Source organism: Mastigoproctus giganteus, chromosome 4, assembly GCF_048544385.1.
Source record: "Mastigoproctus giganteus isolate SK-2022 chromosome 4, ASM4854438v1, whole genome shotgun sequence".
Classification (NCBI taxonomy): domain Eukaryota; kingdom Metazoa; phylum Arthropoda; class Arachnida; order Uropygi; family Thelyphonidae; genus Mastigoproctus; species Mastigoproctus giganteus.
In genome coordinates, this window is record NC_143578.1 from 17171572 (window position 1) to 17197918 (window position 26347).

Sequence of the window (26347 nt, forward strand, 5' to 3'; positions counted from 1 at the left end):
GTAAAGTGGAGGAGGAATTGTTGAAGATAAATACAAGAAAGGCACCTAGGGTGGATGGGACCTATCCAATTATATTAAAGGAGGCAGCAAAGGAAGTAAGCAAACCCTTAGCCATAATTATGAGAGCTTCCTTGGACTCAGGGGAAGTACCTATGGACTGGAGATGTGCAAATGCGACCCCAATTCACAAAGGAAGATCAAAGGGCAACAGAAGTAATTATAGACCTGATAGTTTAACTTGTGTTCCCGGAAAATTAATGGTTAAAGAAGCACTGCAGGATCATCTAGACAAGACTTCAGTTATAGCTCAGACACAGCATGGTTTTGTTAAGGGGAAGTCTTGCCTGACCAATTTGATTGGATACTATGATGCAGTCACAAAAGAACTGGATGCAGGGAATAACTTGTATAAGGCAATGGTCAGGCCACACCTAGAGTACTGTATACAGGTTTGGAGGCCTCATTTCAAGAAGGATGTAGAGCTGCTGGAACGAGTACAGAGAAGGGCAACAAGATTAGTGAATGGAACAAAGGGGTGCTCTTACGAAGAAAGGCTTAAGTTTTGCAAATTACAGCGTCTGGAGACTAGGCACCAGCAAGGTGATCTGATAGAGGTGTATAAGGCCTTGAATGGTTTGAGCATGCTCAATGCTGATGGAATTCTTCCTCTCGCTCAGAATAATCACCTGAGAGCGCATAAATTCAAATTGAGGAAACACAGATGTAGGATAGACGTGCGGAAATTTGCCTTTAGCCAGTGGGTGGTTGGTTGGTGGAACAGACTTCCATCCCTTGTCGTGGAAGTTGATAGCCTAAATACGTTTAAGGCTCAGCTGGACAGGTATTTTGAACGAACAGAGGGGTGAAGTGGAAGTGGTTTTTTTTTTTTTTTTTTTTTTTTTGGCTGATGCTGCATAAGCTTGCTTTCTTGCATCAAATGCCTCTGCTAATGCTAATGCTAAACTTTGATATTATATACTTGGATCTTAGAAAGGCTTTTGATACTGTTGCACATGGAAGACTGCTGCAAAAATTGTCGCAGTGTGGCATTGGAAGCAAATTGCTGCTATGGATAAAGGGGTTTTTGAGGGGGAGAAGACAGAGTGGTAAACAATGGACACTGCTCATCATGGACTAATGTTATTAGTGGAGTCCCTCAGGGTTCAGTATTGAGTCCATTATTGTTTTCTGTATTTATAAATGATATTGATGATGGTATATCAAGCTTAATGTCAAGTTTGCAGACGATATGAAGGTTGGCAGGGTTGTCAAGGACACTACTGACACTATGCTTCTGCAACAGGATCTGGAAAGGTTGAGCAGATGGGCTGAGCGGTGGCAAATGAAGTTTAACATTGACAAATGTAAAGTACTACATATGGGAAACAGCAACCCCAGAGCAACGTATCAACTCTGTGGTACTACACTGGCAGTGGTAGAGAATGAAAGGGACCTGGGGGTGGTTGTGCAGGCAGATATGAAGTTTTCTGAGCAGTGCAGACGGGCTGCATGGTGTATTGTCGATGATATATAGGAATTTTTATAGCAGGGATAAGGAGGTGATTATTCCCTTGTATAAGGCAATGGTCAGGCCACACCTAGAGTACTGTATACAGGTCTGGAGGCTTCATTTCAAGAAGGATGTAGAGATGCTGGAACGAGTACAGAGAAGGGAAACAAGATTGTTGAATGGAACAAAGGGGTGCTCTTACGAAGAAAGGCTTAAGTTCTGCAAATTACAGTGTCGGGAGACTAGGCACCAGCGAGGTGATCTGATAGAGGTGTATAAAGCCTTGAATGGTTTGAGCATGCTCAATGCTGATGGGATTCTTCCTCTTGCTCAGAATAATCACCTGAGAGGGCATAAATTCAAATTGAGGAAAGACAGATGTTGGATAGACGTGAGGAAATTTGCCTTTAGCCAACGGGTGGTTGGTTGGTGGAACAGACTTCCATCCCTTGTCGTGGAGGTTGATAGCCTGAATAAGTTTGAGGCTCAGCTGGACAGGTATTTCGAACGAACAGAGAGGTGAAGTGGAAGTGGTTATTTTTTATTTATTTATTTATTTATTTTTATTTATTTTTTTTTTTTGGCTGATGCTGCATAAGCTTGCTTTCTTGCATCAAATGCCTCTACTAATGCTAATGCTAACATAAACAAAATTTCTTACAACTTTATCATGCAGTGGTGGATCAGTTCCCCAACTTCATTGTTGTGCATACGGATGGATCAAAGAATGAGGCCCACGTTGGAATTGCCGCAGTTTTTCCGAACATTACTTTGGCCTATGAATTGCCATATGAGTTCAGTATATTTTCGGCCAAACTAATGGCAAACCCACTTGCATTGAAGCTTATTGAATCCTCTGATATTGTTGTAAATAGTATAATTTTTACAGATTGTTTAAGTGCACTTCAAGCCCTGAAAAACACACCATGAATATCACCCACCCAGTCTTAAAGGAAATAACCTCCTCTTTGCATACTTCATCCGAACTTGGAAAAAGCATACACCTCTGCTGGGTCCCTGGACATTTGGGAATCCCAGGAAATGAATTAGCTGACAATGGTGCAAAATCGCCTGTCTTACCACACAATGACAACTGGAAAGTCCCATATCAAGACTATATATCAATAATCCAGGAAAAATGTATGTACCATTGGCAGTTATCATGGAAAAATCAATATAACAATAAGCTCCAAATTATTAAGCCAAATCTTGAGTGACGGCTTTCAAGCTTCAGCTCAATTCGACAACAGGAGGTAATATTGGTACGCCAATGAATAGGTCACACAAATATCACTCATGGTTATCTATTAAGGGGGGAGATCCCCCTTGAGTGTCATCACTGCAACACAGTGCTTTCAATAAAATATATCCTTGTTAATCGCCCAAAATATGCAAGAGAACGCCAGAATCTCTTCACTCCAGCTACAACAGAAGACCCTCTTTCACTTACTTCACTTTTAGGCAAATGTCTCAAGCATTTTTACCTTTCTCAAAATGATTAACGTATACCACCTTCTTTAACTAGTTAAAAAACTAACTTGCTGGTACTATTTTTTGCAATTATCCCTATCTGATGGGAAATAGCATAAATTCTTACCATATGTATGGTGCACTATGGCCATAGTTGCCGATGCGCCCAAGAAATCTCTAAATCAACCAACCAGCCTTTACTTTCTTGTATACAGTGTCTTTCACGTAAATCTGGCCCCAGTCACTGGCAGAATAATTAGAAAAATCTAGACAGGAGTAAAATGAGATAAACACAAAAAACTCAGTCAAAACTAACTTTATTTATTCTCTCTGAATGTACACAATTATAAGAGATGCTGGAAATGATGTCCTTGTGCATCTATACACTTTTGTACATACGTAATCATATTCAAAGTTACCCGATGCAAACAGTGACGTCGATCGCCTCTATATTTCTTCGAATGCTGTTCTTCAGTTTGTTTATTGTGTGCGGGTTGTGCTCATAAACTCTTCCTTTCGAATATCCCCACAGGTAAAAGTCACATGAAGACAAATCTGGAGAACACGGCTGCCACAATCCTTTGCCAACTTTTTCTCTGTGAAACTGTCATGAGCACGGGCTGGTGATTCACAAGACATGTGGTGCCATCCTGTTGAAAGTAGCAGTTTCACACTCATGTTCTGTTAACTGAGTGGTGAAGTTCTCAAAAATCTGAAGATAAACTGCTGTGTTCACTGTAGTGTCAAAATATATTGGGCTGACAATTCACTTGCCAGAAATTGCACACCATACCCTGATTTTCTGGTCATGAAGCGGTTTCTGATGCAAGTTGTTAGGATTTTAGGCACACAAGTATCGAGAGTTATGAGAATTCACATGACCAGAAATGTGGAACCATGCCTCATCACTCATGAAATAAAGCAGTGTATCAAGTTCACCGTCTGTAATCTTGTTAAGGAGCCAGTCACAATAATTCAGACGTTTTTCTGCATCAGGTGGCAGTAATTCTTAGACACACATCACATGATAGGGTTTCAATTTCAGGTAATGAAATACACGAAAACAAGAAGTTGGTTTCACTCCAATTTATTGCGACAATTTCCTGATAGATTTTCCGGAGCTAGCTAAAATTCTCTTTTGAATGTTCAACACCAACTCTGGAGTCCTGACAGAGGGAAGATGATTTCTCGGTGCATTTACAACATAACCTGTTGTCTGCCATTTTGCAAGTAAACACTGAATAGTACTCTTAGCTGGGATGGTAGCAATAGGAAATTTCTCAGAAAACAATTCCTGTGTTTCCTTAAAAGAGCCAATACATACATAGGATTCCACTATACAAATTCTTTCTTGCACAGAATATGGCATTCTTGACGATACTATCACACACCTATCACTTACGAGCAGCAAACACCAACTGTATGTTGCGCAACACAAACTGAAATGATTTGGCTAAAATTCATTCTTTGAACAACTTCATGTGGGAGTGCGAAATCCATCCGATAAGCTCTAAAATCTAATGCCCTTGGGAGTTGAGAGCTGCTGGATTTTAAAATTTGTTGGATTTTAGAGAAGGCATACCTAGTGGGTGCACAGTTTTAGGGGATTCCATTTCAATGAGTATTAAGCACAAACAGCTGAATTTATTTACACCTGTAGACATAATGATTATCGTGTCCTTTCTTCTGTTTTTCTCAAGCAGGATTTAAACTACTGGATACTGCAATGGTCTTAATTCTCACATCAGAAGAGACTTGTCTTTGTAATGTATTACTTTCAACTAATAGCTTTGCCTATATTACAACTTAATTTACATCTTTATTTGCCAAGTGGGCAGGAGCAGCAGTGCGTAGCACACGCTTCTTGATTAGACTGGGGTTTGAGCCCGTGACCACCAATATCCCTGGATATTGGTGGTCCCTGGAATTACTACCTGCATCATCCCTGGAATTACCACCACATATCCCTGGGGCAATATGGCCTTAGTTGCTAATGCTCCTAAAAACCAAACAAACAAACAACAACATCTTTATTTACATCTTTGAAAACTCTGATACCACATGGCAGCTCACGTCAAACAACTTCTTTGCAACTGTTGTCTGTGTTGTAACTAGAGAACACCTGCTATCTGATGAGGGCCCAGTTAATTCCAAACCAGACTGTCATAGTAGTCTCATCTTTTAAAAATGGGCATTTAATTTTATGGAGAGGTCATCTGTTTGAAAATAATGCAATATCAAGACAACTTGTTGCAAAAGCAAGTTTGTTCTGCTGTGAATTAAGACCATTGCATTATCAATGCAGTTTGAATCTGCTGGATGAAAAAACAAATGGGAGGACAAAATAGTCCTACAAACATCTTGTAAAGAAAGAAATGTCATTCTTTTTTTTGCATGGATTCTGAAAGAGACGTGATCATTTATACAGTGCCAGATTACTTTCTTAATATTTCACAGTTGTAAAATGCTGGGGGTTTTTTTTTGTGTAAAATTTTCCAGATTTTAAAATATTCTAGATTCTAAAGTGCCAGATTTTAGAAAGTTTACTGTATGCACGCACATACAACCAGAATTCAGGTCAGTCAAAAAAAATAAATTACAATGTTATTCAATTTATGTGCAGAGTGAAATTTCCATCTGTAAAGTCTTTGGGGAAAAAATATTTGGGAATTTCGCATCCTGAACTTCTTACATAGCAGTATTTTTAATGGCAAAGATAATGCTAAGATTTCTTTTTAAAACTGTAAATAAGTAAAAATTTTTCCTTTACTGTTGATTCTTTTATAATAAAATAAGAATGACTTTTGCATAAAAGTTCCAACTTGTTAAGTAAACATCATTGTGTTGTTTGGATATCAACTTGCAAGATTGATTTTCATGTTTAAGAAAAAAAAAAGCTTCTAATTGGGTAACTACTTTAATTTATGGAGAATATTTATTAATTTTGAAATCACTGTCAATCAAAAAGCAGATTATCTCTTTGGGCAGTATAAACTTATGTTAACTTCAGTTCATTGTGTATTTACAGAAAATTTTCTCTAGGGAATACTTTTCATTGTTGTATAATTATTTATCTGAGATAGAGCACATTACATACACAATGTTGTAGTAGAGACAAAGAAAAATCCTAATATGTTTTCAAGGAAGATTTAGTAAACTGAACTCTTTATTAGTTGCTGTCCTTTTACTTTGCTGCTGCTTGACTCATTCCCTTTTCTTTCGAAGCTTATTTCTTATTTCATCTCCTTACTACAGTTGCCAAGCACTAAACATTCTGTGCACTAATGCCAGTGTGGCCAAATTCTCAATAATTACAGAATACTTTGCACATATTTACAAATATGTGTTTTTAATAGAATATGACATTTACTCAAGTCGAAGTCACCTGTTTTTTTTTTTTTTTTTTTTTTGTTTTTTTTTTTGGTACTAAACCTCTTTTTTTCTTTTAGGTTCAATGTGATTATAATTAAAGTGCTTCACTTCTACTGCTTGTAGATGAAAAACCATGAATTGCACAATGAAGAAATTGGAATAGAAATTAGCATTTAGAACATGCAGAAACAAAAGGCACAAATAAGAAAGGCACAGCACAGTGACTGGGCACTGCAAACAAGTCAGTATTCGTATGCAATTAAAGCTTGATATGACTAGTAAAACACATCTTAGATGCAGTAAAAGCAAATGCATCCACATTAGCAAGAAAAGTCACCATATTACTAAAAATAAAAGATTGTTTTGTTAATAAAACTCTACCAAAACAGTAAAACTTTGACTGCATTTTGAAAGTACTGCCATATATGCCCCTTTTTCAGAGTAGATTTTGCAAAATGATTGAGGGAATTTGAAGTTTTCTGGGAGGTACACAAATACATTTTTGTGTACTCCCAGAAGAGGACAGCACATAGTTATGCTCTTAATGAAATCATTGTTACTGTGGCCACCCAAAATGCACACTCATCTGCTAGTGCAGTGCTGCAACAACTAGATATTCCATAGAACAAGGGTCTGCAAAGTGAAGTGGTTTCCATGCGAGATCCATGTATCATACTGAATAACTGTACATAAGCCCCAACAATACGATGCCTTCATTTTGCAGTTTCTAGTAAAGTGGAGGCAGATGACATATGGCCTAGAGTGAATATCCATAATTGTTAGGTATGGGGAATATCACTTCTTGTTATTGATGAAGTTCTGGTGCCCATACATTACTGTTTGGTGTGGTTTCCCAGCAAACTTCATAATTATATTATTCTTTTTTAGGAGAATTTTCTTCTTTTCAAAGTGTTACTCTTATATTATGTTAGTGTGATCTTCTCTGATACCTGGCTTTTAAGCTCTCATGCCTTTAAGAGAGAGGATATTTAGACAACTTATTTTCAGCTCTAGATAAGCTAAAGATTTTTTTTGTGTATTTGTATTCTGCATTTTATTTCATTTTACAGTTTTTTTTTTATTTTTTTTATTTCATCTTGTAGAATTATAATTAGTATGTTTAACTGAATATAAATGGTACTATAAATAATGTAGCTATTTTATAGATTGGTATAAAAATTGTAGTTTAGTTCTTTGAACTGTTAAATCAGAGCAATTATCATCCTGCTGTCAGTTTTCATTAGTTGTGATAACTGATAGCAGAAGTTGCCAATTGGCCACGTTATTTGTTATAAAATTTGCAAATAGAATGTTACTTCTTATTATTATGTGTATGTTTTTGAGTATGTCACATTACAGTATAGTATATTGTACGAAAGGTATTTTGAAGACTCAGATATAATGGCTGAAGTTTACACTGGAAAAAGTTCTGCGTAGCAGTAATCTGACACCATATGATCTGGCATTACTATAATGTGAACTTAGTTGATAATGGAAAGGACTTAGGACCAACTACACAATCTGATTTGAGGTTGGGGTTCTCTGAACAGAGTAGCCAGATTGCTGGGATAGCTCATGGATTTTGTCAGCTCTAGGACTTAGGACCAACTACACAATCTGATTTGAGGTTGGGGTTCTCTGAACAGAGTAGCCAGATTGCTGGGATAGCTCATGGATTTTGTCAGTAATGTATAGAAACATACCCAGTAGAGACAGAGAATATTATTCCATTATATTCTGGCTGCCACATCTTGACTATTGAATTCAGGCTTGACCCCTTTTAGCAAAGATGGATCTATGAGAGGGTAGAGAGAAGAATTGCAAAGATCTGCCAAGTGCACAATGGTGGTGGGTGAGTATTTATCAAGGTTGAACTAAGTTCTGTAAGTTAGGGATTGAAACTACACATATATTAAAGCTGAGATGTTTAATGCTTTAAAAGTTTAAGTAAACTAAATATTGAAGATCTTTACTTAGTCATGTGATGTAACAAAGGGACATACATTTAAATTGAGAAGGGATAATTGCAGATCAGATGTTCTAAAATTTTCCTTTGGTCAAAGAGTAATCGACTGCTGGAATAAATTCACACCTACTATTGTGCATATCATAAATTCATCTAAATTAAGAAGTCATGTGGATAAAGAAGAAAAAACAAATGAGTAAATGAAGTAACAGAAGGTGAAATTGATTGCCCTTTTTTTCTTTTTTTTTTCCCCTTATACTGCATAAGCTTGCTATCTTGCTTCATTTTACCAATACTGATAAACTGGTCCAAAAACTAATACTAATGGGTACATTTTTTTGTAAGATGAAGGTCCGCCACACATCGTTTGCTGGTAAAACACTATCCTTGGATTCCGTTTGACAATGACCACAACATTTCCTGGAATTTTGCTAGTGCTTGGCCACCTTGCTGGGTTAAGAGGCCAATTACTCAGCACGAATGACATTAGCGTTAGTAGAGGCATATGATGCAAGAAAGCAAGCTTATGCGGCATCAGCCAAAAAAAAAAAAAAACTTCCACTTCACCCCTCCGTTCGTTCGAAATGCCTGTCCAGCTGAGCCTTAAATTTATTTAGGCTATCAACTTCCACAACAAGGGATGAAAATCTGTTCGACCAACAAACTACCCGCTGGCTGAAGGCAAATTTCCGCACATCTATCCTACATCTGTCTTTCCTCAATTTGAATTTATGCCCTCTCAGGTGATTATTCTGAGCAAGAGGAAGAATCCCATCAGCATTGAGCATGCTCAATCCATTCAAGGCTTTATACACCTCTATCAGATCACCTCGCCGGTGCCTAGTCTCCAGACACTGTAATTTGCAGAACTTAAGCCTTTCTTCGTAAGAGCAACCCTTTGTTCTATTCACTAATCTTGTTGCCCTTCTCTGTACTCGTTCAAGCAGCTCTACATCCTTCTTGAAATGAGGCCTCAAGACCTGTATACATTACTGAAGGTGTGGCCTGACCATTGCCTTATACAAGGGAATAATCACCACCTTATCCCTGCTAGAAAAATTCCTGTATATCATTGAAAAGACACCATGAGCTACTCTTGCAGCCCATCTGCACTGCTCAGAGAACTTCATATCTGCCTGCACAATTACCCCCAGGTCCTTTTCAATCTCTATCACTGTCAGTGTAGTACCAAAGAGTTGATACGTTGCTCTGGGGTTGCTGTTTTCCATATGTAGTACTTTACATTTGTCAATGTTAAACTTCATTTGCCAACTTTCAGCCCATCTGCTCAACCTTTCCAGATCCTGTTGCAGCAGCATAGTGTCGGTAGTGTCCTTAACAACCCTACCAACCTTTGTATCGATATATATAATGGGCCCAACACAGAAAACAGTAATGGACCCAACCCCAACACTCCACTAATAACATTAGTCCACGATGAGCAGTGTCCATTGATTACCACTCTCTTGTCTTCTCTCCCTCAACCACCCCTTTTTCCATAGCAGCAATTTGCCTCCAGTGCCACACTGCTCCAATTTGTGCAGCAGTCTTCCATGTGCAACAGTATCAAAAGCCTTTCTAAGATCCAAGTATATAATATCAAAGCTATTCCCTGCATCCAGTTCTTTTGTGACTGCATCATAGTATCCAATCAAATCGGTCAGGCAAGACTTCCCCTTAACAAAACCATGCTGTGTCCGAGCTATAACTGAAGTCTTGTCTAGATGATCCTGCAGTGCGTCTTTAACCAGTGCCTCCATTAATTTTCCTGGAACAGAAGTTAAACTCACAGGTCTATAATTATTTGTGTCACCTTTGATCCTCCTTTGTGAATTGGGGTCAAATTTGGACATCTCCACTCTATGGGTACCTCCCCTGAGTCCAAGGAAGCTCTCATAATTATGGCTAAGGGTTTGCTTACTTCTTTTGCTGCCTCCTTTAATATAACTGGATAGATCCCATCCACCCCAGGTGCCTTTCTTGTGTTTATCTTCAACAATTTCTCCTCCACTTTACTCTCAGTTATTACAAGATTATCTAGCTTAATGCCAGAGTTGAATACACCTCTGGCATTCCCCTCACTGAATAACTCCTCATGTGTGAATGACGATGCAAAATATTCATTTAGTTTGTTAGCTACCTGAGCAGGATCACCAACAGTTGAACCGTCGATATCAAGTGGACCAATCTGATTCATCCCCTTCCTTCTAGAGTTTACGTAAGTAAAGAACTCTTTGCTGTTTTTCTTTCCGTCCCTTGACAAAGAATTCTCGTAATCTGCCTTCGCCTGCCTAACCTCCTTTGTAACTTGGTTACAGATCAACTTATATCTATCATAGGCTTCTGTGTCACGTGTTAATTTATATGTATCCCATGCATTTTATTTCTCTGCCATATATCTCATTAGTTCATCTGACATCCATTTAGGCCTAAACCTTGAACAATATTTCTTAGTTGATATGTAAAGCCTAGTAGCTTTCAAGATAAGTTCTTTGAATGCTTCCCATTTTGAATTTGCTGTTGGTATCATCATCAGTTGGTCCTACTGTATAGAATTTAAATACTGTCTCAGACCATCGTAGTCGCCTTTACGAAAGCAATAACCCTTCCCTTTACCCCTAATGGTAGTTACCTCTTTGAGTAAATCCCAGTTCAGCACACTGTGATCACTGCCACCTAGTGGTTCATTTACCTACAGATTCTTAATGCATGAAGAATCACTACTGATAATCAAATCAAGAGTATTACTCCCTCTAGTTGCCTCCCGAACATGCTGATGTAGAAAACAATCATCCAATAAATCCACAAAAGCCTTGCTAGTGTGTGACTGACCAACCCACAAATTCCAGTCAATATTTTTACTGGCCCACTCTATTTCCCTGTACAGTTTCTTATTATACTCATCAGAGTCATTAGGCCTATAGCACACTCCTACTCTCAATTTTTATCTCCCAATGCTTATGTCACACGAAACTGACCCGACACTGCACTGTCCAGCGATGTCGACTGGCTTCACTTCCTTGGATTTTGTGTGTTTCTTAACTAATAGCATAACCCCCTCCTCCCTTCCTACCCTGTCTATCCTTTCTGTAGATGTTGTACTCCCCAAATTCCAGTTCTGCATTCCTTATATCTGTGTGACACCATGTCTCTGATATCCCAACAATATCTGCCTTTGATGCTTTGAGCAATACCTCAAATTCATCAAATTTATTTACCAAGCTCCTAGCATTGGTGTACATGCACCTGTTCCTATTCTTAGCTATACTAACACAACTGATGTGTTTACTTGTACCGCAATGACTCCCAGCAGTCACTGAAATATCCTGCATCTTGTTTTCCAGGCTTCTGCTCATTCTAATAGAAGTAGTGCAAGAATCACTTTCACCTCTGCCAGTGGCTACTGTTAATCTATTAGTCCTTGTATCCCTCTCCCCCCAAGCCAGCAGTTTTCCGACCCACCTAACACTGCCTCGATAGCATCAGCAAATGTTCTTGCACCCTTTCTATTTAAGTGTATCCCATCCCTGTAGAAGCAGTCTCTCCTGTTAACAAGTACAGACCAGGCTGAAAAAATTTCTATCCCTTGAGCCTTGCACAATCTTTCCAGGGCCGAATTGATCGACAAGGCTCTCATCATATACTCCCTCCTGTCGTGTCTGGGCAGAATTGCAATCACTTGCAAATTCAATCCTAATTCACGGCTTTTTTTCAACAGTGACCTGTACTTGTTAAGTAATTCTGCCGGTCTCCTACTCTTAATATCATTAGTGCCGATGAGTACAACTATATCACCTTTTGTGCCCTTAAAAGATGATATCTGCTCTACAACATCATCAACCTTTGTCCCTGGCAGATTTACCCTGGTCCTGTTCCACCTATCCTTTTTACAAAGCATGTTCCCTGTTTCCCTGACAATAGAGTCACCAACAACTACTAGTTCCTGTGGGACCAGCGCATTCTGCCTTGGGGGTTGCCACTGTGTTGCGTGATGACCAAGTGCAAGCTCTGGCTTTGATGTGGCCAGCTGAGAGCTTGATGGGCCCCTCAATTTAGATCCTTCGAAGGCATCCACCCTGTCCTTCAAGCTCTCGTATAGGCCCATAACAACGCTGAGTTGTCGCCTGATTTCGTTACACTCCTTGCATCATGCATACACAGAAACATCCCCCATGGCAATATCATGTCCCGTACCTGATTGCTCCACAAGCATCATGCAAGCAGTGCATTTTAAAAGGCTGTGATTCAGAGGGCAACTGCCTCCCTCAGTTCTCCTCTGAGCCACAGCACTCCCATTAGCTTCAGCCTTTTGCTTTGCTGCTCTAGTCTGAGTCATGATTTCGATATAATTTCAGTACAAAATTATAACCCTAAACTTGTATCCAAACACAGTTATAATGCTATATATATATATGCTATATAACTAGATAGTATGAATCAGAGCTGTAATACTCAATATGTTCTACGTTGATAATAATATTAGTAAATTAATAAGAGGAGTTTACCTCAATATAGTACGTGGAACACTTCCGTATGATACCCTCCAGAAATTAAAACGGAAAAAACGAAAAAACGAAAAAAACGCCGACAACTTACCGGTACATTCAAGTAAAATATAAATAATTAAAGTAAAATATAAATAATTAAATAATCAATTTAACACAATTCAAAATCAATTCAAAACAATTAAAATTCAAATTAACGCAATTAAAAGAATCTAACGAAAATATTCAAAACGATTTTCCTTCCTGAAGCTGACAATGCTTTTCGACCGACTGTCGTGATCACAGGAATGAAAATTACCGAATCAGGCTGAACCTGCAACTTAAATAGTGATTATGTGTCTTCGCGCATGCGCGTAAAGGTCCACGCATCGGAGATCAAATATGGCCGCCGAACATTAACAGAATTCTCGTGTAATTTAATTTCAACGGTTTCTGCAATTAATAGTCGCGTATAATTACGTTGAACATTAAGTATTTTGGCCTCGTTAAATAAAAAAAGTATGTTTTTCGTTAATGGCATGAAAGGCTAATTCTGACGCTGCTGAACAAGAAGCACGAACTGAGGCTTCGTGTTGATTTACACGAAATATCAGGGTTCGACACGGTTTTCTCTTAATATCCGTGTAAATCAACACGAAGCCTCAGTTCGTGCTTCTCGTTCAGCAGCGTCAGAATTAGCCTTTCATGCCATTAACGAAAAACATACTTTTTTATTTAACGAGGCCAAAATACTTAACGTTCAATGTAATTATACGCGACTATTAATTGCAGAAACCGTTGAAATTAAATTACACGAGAATTCTGTTAATGTTCGGCGGCCATATTTGATCTCCGATGCGTGGACCTTTACGCGCATGCGCGAAGACACATAATCACTATTTAAGTTGCAGGTTCAGCCTGATTCGGTAATTTTCATTCCTGTGTTCACGACAGTCGGTCGAAAAGCATTGTCAGCTTCAGGAAGGAAAATCGTTTTGAATATTTTCGTTAGATTCTTTTAATTGCGTTAATTTGAATTTTAATTGTTTTGAATTGATTTTGAATTGTGTTAAATTGATTATTTAATTATTTATATTTTACTTTAATTATTTATATTTTACTTGAATGTACCGGTAAGTTGTCGGCGTTTTTTCCGTTTTAATTTCTGGAGGGTATCATACGGAAGTGTTCCACGTACTATATTAAGGTAAACTCCTCTTATTAATTTACTAATGCTATATAACTGTATAACGTTATATATACATAATGCTACACTATACCACACCACACCACACCACATGAACATATTGACCATTGCAATGGTCAATATGTCTTTGCTGGGTATTGTACCTACTGGGTATTGTACCTACACAAACCTACACAATCTTTGCTGGGTATTGTACCTACACAAACACTTGATGGGCTGCCATAGTTTTTGGTTCGGGACCACCTCTACACACATGTACACTTTTCACACGTGCATGCAGATGCATGCAGAACAAGTCCTTAATCCTTGCAACTTCTGTTTGTGGAGATATATCAAGGCAAACTTCAGGCTCTGGTTGTCCTAAAGGAAGGCACCACAAGTATTCCTTATGACGTCATTTGGAGGGTGTCTCCATAGCCAGGTGTGAAGGAGCAGTAGTGTGCAGCACACGCTTCTTGATTAGACTGGGGTTCGAGCCCGTCACCACCAAATACGGAGGATGTGGAAAGGTCAGGGAATGACCACCGCATATCCCAGAGCAATATGGCCTTAGTTGCTAATGCTCCAAAAAAAAAAAAAAAACCAAATAACATCATTTGGACATCATATGACAGTATTATACTGTGTTCCCTGTACATTTTCAATGAAAATAGCTATTGCATCAAGTAAGTTTATTTTCACAGCCTGTTGGTTTCTGAGTCTGTACTGTAACTCGAGCAAATAAATTATGGTGTGTAACCGCATGCAGAATCAGACATACCTCAGTGTCACTTTTTGGAATTTTTTTTTTTTTTTTTTTTTTGTGTGTGTCTGTGTGCATGCCTTTTGTTCCTGCATGGTCTATTCCAAATTTCATCCTTGAGCAATTTGTCATTTTCCTAAAATTAAAGTTAACATACTTTAATTTTAGTCATTCTGTATATGAAGTAAATATTTTATTCATATACTGTATATATATATAATACCTATGAATATGAAATGAACATTAACAAAATATTTAATTCCTTTTGTACTTTTCCATGTAATTTTAATGTTTTTATATATTACCTTGAATTTTTGTTTACATTCAAATTAATCTTATAACATCTACTAATTCTTTCCCCATTATACACAAATAGAAAAAAAAATATTTATACAATATACACTTAACTTGCTTTTATGTAGACATTCACTATATGAGATGTAACAAAAATGATATCATTTCACCTATTTTGGTGCTTTACTACAAACTAAAATGATGCTTTGTGCTAACTTGTTGTTCATCTAGTAAATTTCCTACAATTTGAGACTTTCAGTCCCAAACCCTTTTAATACTTGTTTTCATTTTTAATTAAATTTAAAGAATAGTTGCTTGCAATTCAGTTAGTCCACTAAGCAATGAATTAAATGTTTATTCAAATGCACACTATATTACAGACTTCATAGATATTTTGGTAATGGTCACATTCATTGACTCCTATTAAGATAAAATTTCTTATGACAGTAGACTTTTTCAATATCCCATACTTTATATATGATGCTCATGTGCCCTTGAGCAAAAAAATAACCTTTCCAGGCTTGCTGTTTAATTTTAGTTAAAACCCACATCTCCTTACAGGATAGGTCCAGGACACCTGACATTCCTTCTCCTCCAGTGCTACTTCATAATTATCTCAGTTAATTTAGAATTTATTTTGCTATTGTGTTATTTATCCAAGTATATTTTTAAGTTTTATTTAAAAGATTGTTTTTCTCAGTTCTCTGATAAATTGTGGCAAAACTGATTTTAGCAGAGGATATAAATTCAGTAAATAGTCTACCAGCTACATGACTCATGTTCTCCCATGCTATTTTTGCCTTCTTTTTTCAGAAGCATCAACAAAATCTTGGGAAATACAAACAAAGCTTCTTGATCTTTTTCGACGAGATACTGTAATGGAAACACCAGTTCAAGAGAGTGATAAATTACAGCTATGGTATATACATTTTGCAGAATATGGAAGGTAAGAATTCTATACTGTGTAAGCTGGATAAATGAGCTTATTTCTTTCATTTTTAATGTGCAAAAAGAAGAAAGTAAGTTATGTTATATTATATTGTTAAAAAAGAGATCATTTTAAACTCTTGGTAAGACTAAGACTTCCATATTTTATTTAAAATGCTACTGTATAATAATTATAGTTTGGAAAATTAAATGCACTAGGCATAATCCTTATGGGTTTTGATAATTAACTATATAATATCGGTGTAAATACACCATAGTTAACCCATATATTTGAGCTACGATTGTAGCGTAGAAGGCATCGTTTTAAATGTATCTCATAATGTGGTTGCCTTCACAACAAGATAGCTACTATTGAATTACTTCAAATAAATAACGCTTCTCTAGTAGAGAAGACTACTGTTATTTATTTTCAGCGGTACCACCACCCAGACGATCGTTTCGAAGCTTTTTGGCTTCGTCATCAGTGGGCGGGCAGGTACCCAGGTAATACAACCAGCCATCTCAGTTGCGAAGTTATATCCACATTATGAGAGATGCCAGAAGGGTGTGGTGGTAATGTATTTGGAAAATTAAATGCACTAGGCATAATCCTTATGGGTTTTGATAATTAACTATATAATATCGGTGTAAATACACCATAGTTAACCCATATATTTGAGCTACGATTGTAGCGTAGAAGGCATCGTTTTAAATGTATCTGATGACGAAGCCAAAAAGCTTCGAAACGATCGTCTGGGTGGTGGTACCGCTGAAAATAAATAACAGTAGTCTTCTCTACTAGAGAAGCGTTATTTATTTGAAGTAATTCAATAGTAGCTATCTTGTTGTGAAGGCAACCACATTATGAGATACATTTAAAACGATGCCTTCTACGCTACAATCGTAGCTCAAATATATGGGTTAACTATGGTGTATTTACACCGATATTATATAGTTAATTATCAAAACCCATAAGGATTATGCCTAGTGCATTTAATTTTCCAAATACATTACCACCACACCCTTCTGGCATCTCTCATAATGTGGATATAACTTCGCAACTGAGATGGCTGGTTGTATTACCTGGGTACCTGCCCGCCCACTGATGACGAAGCCAAAAAGCTTCGAAACGATCGTCTGGGTGGTGGTACCGCTGAAAATAAATAACAGTAGTCTTCTCTACTAGAGAAGCGTTATTTATTTGAAGTAATTCAATAGTAGCTATCTTGTTGTGAAGGCAACCACATTATGAGATACATTTAAAACGATGCCTTCTACGCTACAATCGTAGCTCAAATATATGGGTTAACTATGGTGTATTTACACCGATATTATATAATAATTATAGTGCATTATAGCTTTTAGATTTCCAGTAACACATAAGCATAAATCAAGACCAGGACATATGTACTCATTATTATAGGTTGTAACATTCAGATTCTCGCTGTGAGCATGCTAACTATAACCTAGCCAGAATATAAATACTGTAAACTTTGTTCACAATTTGTTTCCATTCCTCATTATTTCCACTTTATAGTATGTGTGTCTGTTGATGTGTATGTCTGTTGATGCATATGTGTGTGTCTGTTGATTTACGTGCACCAGATGCAACTATTACATACTTGAATTGATAAAGAGTATAGGTTGATATGTTAATTATAACAGACAAATGACCTGTACCTTATCAGTGAAAGTTTCTGTACCTCAGTATTTCTCCCAGTATCTTCTATTACCTCCTATTGCAAACAGTGAAAGAAACGATTCACTGCTTCTTTCTATGCAAGTAAGTGTTTTTTTATCCTTTATACATAATTTTATTTTTATTTCACCAAGCTACTGTTTACAAAAAAAAAAACAAAAAAAACCCCTAATAAATAATCTTGCATATTCCAATTATATGTTTGTTTTTTTTTTAACTCTTATGGCCTTTTGCACACACTCTCTCTCTCTCTCTCTCTCTCTCTCTCTCTCTATTTTAACTTAGGTTACAGGACTGGCTCTTGTCCTAGGATAGCATTCCAGGTGTAAAGTTTTATAAAGTTGCATTCCAGGTGCATATAAAGTTTTGAATCTGTATGCTTCTGTAGCAGTGAAGTTGTAACCTCCTTTTGTTCACCCTCTGTGGCAACCTAGTTTGCAAGATAATCAGTCTTCTTCTTGATTGGAGATATGGGTTCGATTCCTTGACAACTGGAGGAATTGAATCTTGATTAGCATTAACATTAGTAGAGGCACGTGATGCAAGAAAGCAAGCTTATACAGCATCAGCCAAAAAGGGGAAAAAAAACCCCCTTCTCATTTCACACATCCATTCACTCCAAATGTTTATCTAGTTCTGCCTTGAATCTATTTAAGCTATCAACTTCTACAACGGCAGAAAGAAGTTTGTTCCAGCAATCAGTCACCTGCTGGCTAAAGGCAAACTTCTGAACATCTATTCTACAATTGTTTTTCCTGAATTTGAATTTATGCCCTCTCAGGCGATTATTCTGAGCAAGAGGAAGAATCTGATCAGCATTGAGCATGCTCAAACCATTCAAGGCCTTATACTCAATCAGATCACCTCACAGGTGCCTAGTCTCCAGACACTGTAATTTGCAAAACTTATGCCTTTCTGCGTCAGAGTAAACTTTCACTAATCTTGTTGCCCTTCTCTGTACTCATTCCAGTAGTTCTACATCCTTCTTAAAATGAGGCTTCCAGACCTGTATACAGTACTCAAGGAGTGGCATGACCATTGTCTTATACAAAGGGATAATCACCTCCTTATCCCTGCTAGAAGGTGCCTCTGTAGCCAGGTGGGCAGGAGCAGCAGTGCATAGCACATGCTTCTTGATTAGACTGTGGTTCGAGCCCATGTCCACCAAATACGGAGGATGCGGATAGCTCAGGAAATGACCACCACATATCCCTGGAGCAATATGGCCTGAGTTGCTAATGCTCCTAAAAACCAAATAATAAACAATAAATCCCTGCTAGAAAAATTCCTGTATATCATTGACAAGACACCATGAGCTACTCTTGCAGACCATCTGCACTGCTCAGAAAACTTCATATCTGACTGCACAATTACCCCCAGGCATTTTCATTCTCTACCACCATCAGCATAGTACCACACAGTTGATACTTTACTCTGGGGTTACTGCTTCCCATATGCAGTACTTTACATTTGTCAATGTCAAACTTCAGTTGCCACCTCTCAGGCCATTTGCTCAACTTTTATAGATCCTGTTGCAGTAGTTCTATAGTTGCCTCCCAAACATGCTGCTGTTGAATGAAGTCATCCAATGAATCCACAAAAGCCTTGCTAGTGTGTGAGTGATCAACTCACAAATTCCAGTCAGTATCTGGGAAATTAAAATCCTCCATTATATGACACTCTGATTTACTGGCCCACTCTTTATTTCTCTGTACGATTGTTTATTATACTCATCAGAGTCATTAGGCCTATAACACAATCCTACTCTCAATTTTGACTGGCTGTCCTTCCTTGGAATTTGTGTTTCTTAACTAATAGAATAACCCCCCTCCTCCCTTCCTATCTTGTCTGTTATTTCTGTACACATTTTACTCTCCAAATTCCACCTCTTCATTTTCTACATCTGTGCGACACCACATCTCTGATATCCCAACAATATCTACCTTTGATGTTTTGACTAACAAATCAAATTCATCAAATTTATTTACCAAACTGCTAGCATTGGTGTACATGCAAGTATACATACACCTGTTTCTATTAGCTACCCTAACACAGCTCATTTATTTACTTGTTCCGCAATGGCTCCCAGCAGTCTCTGTAATCCCCCACACCTTGTTTTCCAGTCTGCTGCTTATTCCAATAGAAGCAGTGCAAGAATCACTTTCATCTCTGCCAGCTGCTACTGTTAATCTGTTAGTCTGTGTACCCCCCCAAGCTAGCAGTTTTTCAATTCACCTAACACTGCCTTGATAGCATCAGCAAATATTCTTGCACCCTTTCTATTTAAATGTATCCCATCTGGCACGTCCGTAGCCAGAGTAGCAGTGCATAGCACACGCTTGTTGGTTAGACCGGGGTTCAAGCCCGTGATCAACATATATGGAGGATGTGGAAAGGTCAGGGAATGACCACCACATATCCCCGGAGCAATATGGCCTTAGTTGCTAATGCTCCTAAAAACCAAAATAACAACAAATCCCTGTAGAAAGTCTCTCCTGTTAACAAGCACAGACCAAGCTGAGAAAAATTCTACCTCTTGAGCCTTGCGCAGTCTCTCCAGTGCCGAACTGATCAACAAGGCTCTCATCATGTATCCCTCCTATCGTGTCTGGGCAGAATTGCAGACACTTTCAAATTTAACCCTAACTCATGACTTTTTTCAACATTGACCTGTACTTGTTAAGTAATTCTTCCAGTCTCCTACTCTTAATATCATTAGTGCCAATGTGTACAACAATATCACCCTTTGTGCCCTTAAAAGATATCTGCTCTACGTCATCAACTTTTGTCCCTGGCAGACGTACCGTGGTCCTGTTCCACCTATCCTTTTTGCACAGTATATTCCCCATTTCCCTGACAATAGTCACTGACAACAACTAGTTCCTGTGGGACCAGCACATTCTGCCTTGGGGTTGCCACTGTGTTCAAGTGCAAGCTCTGGTGTTGATGTAGGCAGCTGAGAGCTTGATGGGCCCCTCAATTTAAATCCTTCAAGGGCATCCACCCTATCCTTCAAGCTCTCATATAGGCCCATAACAATGCTGAGTTGGCACCTGATTTCCTCACATTTCTTACATCATGCACACACAAAGACATTCCCCTTGGCAATATTATGTCCCATTCCTGATAGCTTCAAACATCAAACAAGCAGTACATTTCAAAAGGCTGTGCTAGCTTGAGCCTTTTGCTTTGCTGCTCTGGTCTGAGTCATAATTTTGATTCAATTTCAATACAAAATATAACACTAAACTTATATCCCAATGCAGTTATAACACTGTATATATATATATATATATATATATATTTATCTCCATTGAGTTTTATCTCAATTTATCTCTATTGAGATAAATCAATTTATCAATTGAGATAAATCAATCAATTCATCTATATTTATCTCTATTGAGTTTTATCTCCAGCCGAGTTACGTTATATGAATTTCGTATCTTCTATCAAGTTATATGTATTAAGTTATAACATTACGTTTGTAAAATCTAAGTCGTTATAGGTATATAGTTAAAAAAAATTACATTTGTAAACTCTAAGTAGTTATAATAGATAATAAATATAGCAATCTGTTGCCACCCATGTGGTTCAAACTCACTGCTAGCTACCTATGCCAAATCACTGATTCTAAAAGCTCTGTGAATATTACTGTCGTATGCTATGATCTACATGACAAGTTAAATTATTAAATCGTAATTATTACAAAGTAAGTAGTGCTATAATTTGATTTATAATCCTCTGCTTATACTGATTACACTGCTACAAGTTACGTAGAAGCTACCAGTATCTGCTATATCGATACGAAAACTATGGCGGTAGAGATTGAATGGTACTGTTGATACAATGTCGGCAGAAATTGACTGTGGTTTTCTACACAATTACAAAGCCGAGTAAAAAATAAATGCACCAGTTTAATCAGCAAATCACTAAAAAATACTATACTACTAAATTTAAATCAAAAGTTATACAAAAACAATAATTTCGAATCAATAAATAAAAAAATCCACTTAGCGGCTTTGAACACGTCTGGCTCCCACTAACCTCGTCAGCAGACGTTAATTACCACTCTCTGTTTTCTCCCACTCAGTCATCCCTTTATCCATAGCAGCAATTTGCCTCCAGTGCCACACTGCTTTAATTTGTGCAGCAGCCTTCCATGTGCAACTTTCCTAAGATCCAAATATATGATATCAAAATTATTCTTTGCATCCAGTTCCTTTGTGACCACATCATAGTATCTAATTAAATTGGTCAGACAAGGTTTCCTCTTAACAAAACCATGCTGTGTCCAAGCTATAACTGAAGTCTTGTCTAGATGATCCTGCAGTGCTTCTTTAACTAGTGCCTCCATTGAACAAAGAGAATTTCTGAAGTGCTCTTCATTCTAGGAGCCAATCTCAGGCAGAGGGTGTAGGGTTCCATCTGTTATTGCAGGTTTTTCAGATGGTACAACATGCAAATTGGTCTGTGAGCAGATACTTCTATAGACATAATACACTTATGATTATTATGTGTTGCTTGTTTGGCACACGCACACATGCGCGCACACACACACACACACACACACCCCTCTTTTTGATTGGTGGAGGTCCTGTAATATGAAGAGAAATTTTATTACTGGAATCAGTAATTGCCCAACATTTATAAACGGTGATCGTAGCATCCTTGCACTATTAAACTTCCATAAAAACAATTTCTAAACAGCAGCATTGGAAAAAGATGCTTTTACTCCGGAAATTTTACCATATAAGTTGATATTGATATTCATTATTATGGACTTGATACAAAATCTAAAGGGTTTGGTTCCCTCAGCTTTGTTAGAATTTATTGTACTTCATGTTTTTTTTTTTTTTTGTAATAAAATGTTCAAGCTCTTTTATTCATTTCATTTATTCTATTTAAGAGGTATATGTACATATAGAACATCGAAAGCTCAAGAACTTGTTCTCAGGGGTATACCAGATGAATTACGTGGAGAATTGTGGATGCTGTATTCTGGAGCAGTTAATGAGGTATTTATAATGGCTCAGATTTATTTTATAATCTCACTGCACTCCATACACATTATATTTTTATAGATGAACTAGTTTGAGAAAATGTTACTTATTTAACATGATGTGGCACAAAAAATAGATAATTATTTTAAAAGAATGATTTATGTAAAAATCAAATTTTGTCATACTGGGGTGTTAATATGTTAAAAGCATATGACACAAAGCTAAATTAGAATTTTCTTTTCATCTTTGGAATTTAACTAGTGCTTTTGTGTGTGTGTGTGTGTGTGTGTGTGTGTGTGTGTGTGTGTGTGTGTGTGTGTGTGTGTGTGTGTGTGTGTTTAGAATAACAAAATATGCACTTTCAAAAAATTATCAAATCCATTTATAATGAAGTAATTTTTATATGTATAACCTGATAATTTCACTTGATTTGGAGCCAAAAACTATCATTTCGTCAAAGGTATTACCTTTAACGAAATGATAGCTCTGCAAAGAAATTATGAGAAGCTTTAACATATTCCGATAATCTTTCCCATTTATAGAAAAAAAGCCACGGGAGATTGATAATATTTTTTTGCAAAACATTGTATAGTGTAAAAAATTTTTTCATACTGTATTGTTAACCATGTAAAATACTGTATAGACAAGCACCTACAGTAGGAAAATTTTTTGTATGCTACAGCTTCTCATATTGAGACTATGAGAAGATTTTAATAAAAAAAAAACAGGGAGAAAACAAACCAATTACAAAAAACAAGATCTGAAAACAGTTTTCAGTAGTATATGTAATGCAGGTTCTCACTAATTTTTTAAATACATCTCAAAAATACAAAGTTTTAAGTTTGTCAGAGAAGGCGGAATAAAATAATGTGATAGACACCAGAAAAAAACTTGCATGGCAGTAGAATGCAGTATTCTTTCTAGTTCCTTATAAATGATAATTAAAAACAGATTAAATTTTTTTCTAAACTGACTTAAGCCACTTCAAAAAGAATGAAGGTTCACATTATCTTGTATCCTGGTGTGTGTGTGTGTGTGTGTGGACTGATCAGAACCTTTGCATGATTCTCATCAATCAATCCTCTTCTGATTGCTGATGATCAGACTTGTATTTGCTCCAAGGTTTGATCATAAGCAACTGAGTTAAAGTTCCTATGCTTCTTTTCACTCTCTTTAAATCTGACCTTATTTTCTGGAATTTGTTTTCTGTCTTGTGGATGCATAGTAGTTCCACAAACATAATTTGGATGGTTCATTGGATGAAAATAAGGTAACATTTTTCTCAATGAATAAAGATGACAGTTCCCGTCTGTATTGACCTTGATAGCATTTAGAAATCTCAGCTGTAGTGTGGTAATTGTTAAATTACCCGATTTTTTTTTTTTTTTTTTTTTTTTTTTTATTCTGAAATAAAACGAGTTTTACATTTCTATGAGTAACTCATTTCTGTTATTTATATATAACAGAATTTGAATTATAGCCAGATTTGCCCGCCCTTATCTGATGCCAGAAACCGTTATTTTTATTTTTTATTCTTATTTAATAATTTTTTACAGGTCACTCCTTTTTAATTGTCTTTATGATACCACCTGCATTTTCCTCTCGACTTTTGGCATTCTGTGTAACTTAACACTTCCATCTTCACATTTAACTGTTATATTTCTTGCAATATACATGTATACACCGATGAACCAAAACATTATGACCACCTACTTAATGATGTTGGTCCTCCACATGCAGCCAAAACAGCTCATACCTGGTAAGTCATGGATGCTACAAAATTTCTAAATGTGTCTTGTGGTATCTGGTACCAACACGTAAACAGCAGATCCTTTTAACTCCTGTAAGGTCCTTGGTTGAGACGCAGAAGATCGGAGTTGCTGTTAGCAGTGCATAGCATACGCTTCTTGATTAGACCGGGGTTCGAGCCTGTCACCACCAAATACGGAGGATGCGGAAAGGTCAGGGAATGACCACTGCATATCCCGGAGCAATATGGCCTTAGTTGCTAATGCTCCTAAAAACGAAATAAACAAACAAACCAACACAAACCACAGATATTCGATGGGATTGATGTCTGGAGAATTTGGAGGCCAGGGCAATACCTGGAAGTCTTCCTCATGTTCTGTGAACCAGTCTCGAACAATCCGGGTGGTGAGGCATGGTGCATTATCCTGTTGAAAGACAGCACTGCCAGAGGGAAAGACAGTTGCCATGAAAGGGTGTACCTGGTCAGCAATGATGTTTTGGTAGGTGGTAGACATCAGATTGCCTGGTATGTGGATGACTGGGCCCAGGGTATCCCAGCAGAACATTGTCCAAAACCTTACACCGCTGCCACTGGCTTGTTTTTGTCCCACGGTGCAACCAGGTGCCATCACTTTCCCAGGTAAACAATGCACGTGTACCCGGCTGTCTACATGGTGCAACAGGAAACATGATTCATCAGAGCAGACTACCTCCTTCCAATCATTCAAGGTCCAGTTTCGATGCTAGCATGCCCATTGTAGGCGCTGTTGCCGTGGTTAGCATGGGCACTCGGAGTGGCCTGCGGCTACACAGTCCCATCTTCAGCAGTGTTCGATGTACTGTGTCTTGTGACACATTACTCCCATCACCAGCATTCCAATTACCGGTGAGTTGTGCCACAGTTGCCCTTCTGTTGCCACGTACCATCTGGGAGAGCCTTCGGTCACCTTGAGCATCGATGAGCTGTGGTCGTCCAACACCTTGCCAGCGGTTCATGGGTTTTCCTTCCTCGAACCACTTTCGGTAGGTACTAACCATGGCTGACGGTGAGCATCCCACCATCCATACCGTTTTGGATATGCTCTGACCCAGTCATTTGGCCATTACAATTTGGCCTTTGTCAAACTCGCTTAAGTCCACTGCCTTTCCCATCTGAAGAATAAGAGTAACACTGATTAACAGAGCTCAGTATCAGGTGTTTTTTGTACCGTGTCCCTGACCTGCGCACGTGCCGTAGTTCACCTGCATTTGCTTCAATTTGCTTAATGACTCACTGGTCATAATGTTTTGGCTCATTGGTGTATGTATATATATATTGCACGTTAATTGTACTCTGATCTAAAATGGAGTATAGATTACATAAACATTCACAGCCGTAGTTCACCTGCAGTTGCTTCAATTTGCTTAATGACTCACTGGTCATAATGTTTTGGCTCATTGGTGTATGTATATATATATATATATTGCACGTTAATTGTACTCTGATCTAAAATGGAGTATAGATTACATAAACATTCACAGACTTTTTCTCAGTTATGCTATAAAGTGGGAATAATTGATGAACACAATGATTATACACTGACAGCTGGAAGGAATTTATTTTATATTAAAATTGTTAAATTAAGCAAAACTGCCTATATATTTATAGTGAAAATATAGGTATAATAAATAATATAAAATAATTTCAAATAAAAAAATGTGCTAAGCACAATTTTGAAGTCAATCTACATTATGCAGATTTTGCATACACTTTTTTGCATATACAATTTTTCTGAATTGGCATTCCTTTCCCCTCTTTCTTTTTAACTAGTCTGAATATCATCTAGCCAGCAGCTCTTCACAGTTCATCTCCAAAATCACTATTCTTCATTTATGTCATGCATTTCTGTTTGCTAGCATAACCTTCTTTTCTGTATTAGTGTAAATT

At 37.5% G+C, this 26347-nt stretch overlaps 1 protein-coding gene across 1 annotated transcript in view; it reads left to right on the forward strand.

Annotated features, from left to right (window-relative positions):
• Tbc1d8-9 (TBC1 domain family member 8/9) overlaps positions 1-26347 on the forward strand; it is a 303090-nt gene that overhangs the window by 160598 nt on the left and 116145 nt on the right. Inside the window, exons 14-15 of the mRNA XM_090371383.1 lie at positions 15859-15991; positions 22578-22686. Of these exons, the coding sequence (XP_090227509.1) occupies positions 15859-15991; positions 22578-22686 (242 nt within the window). The remainder of the gene's footprint in view (positions 1-15858; positions 15992-22577; positions 22687-26347) is intronic.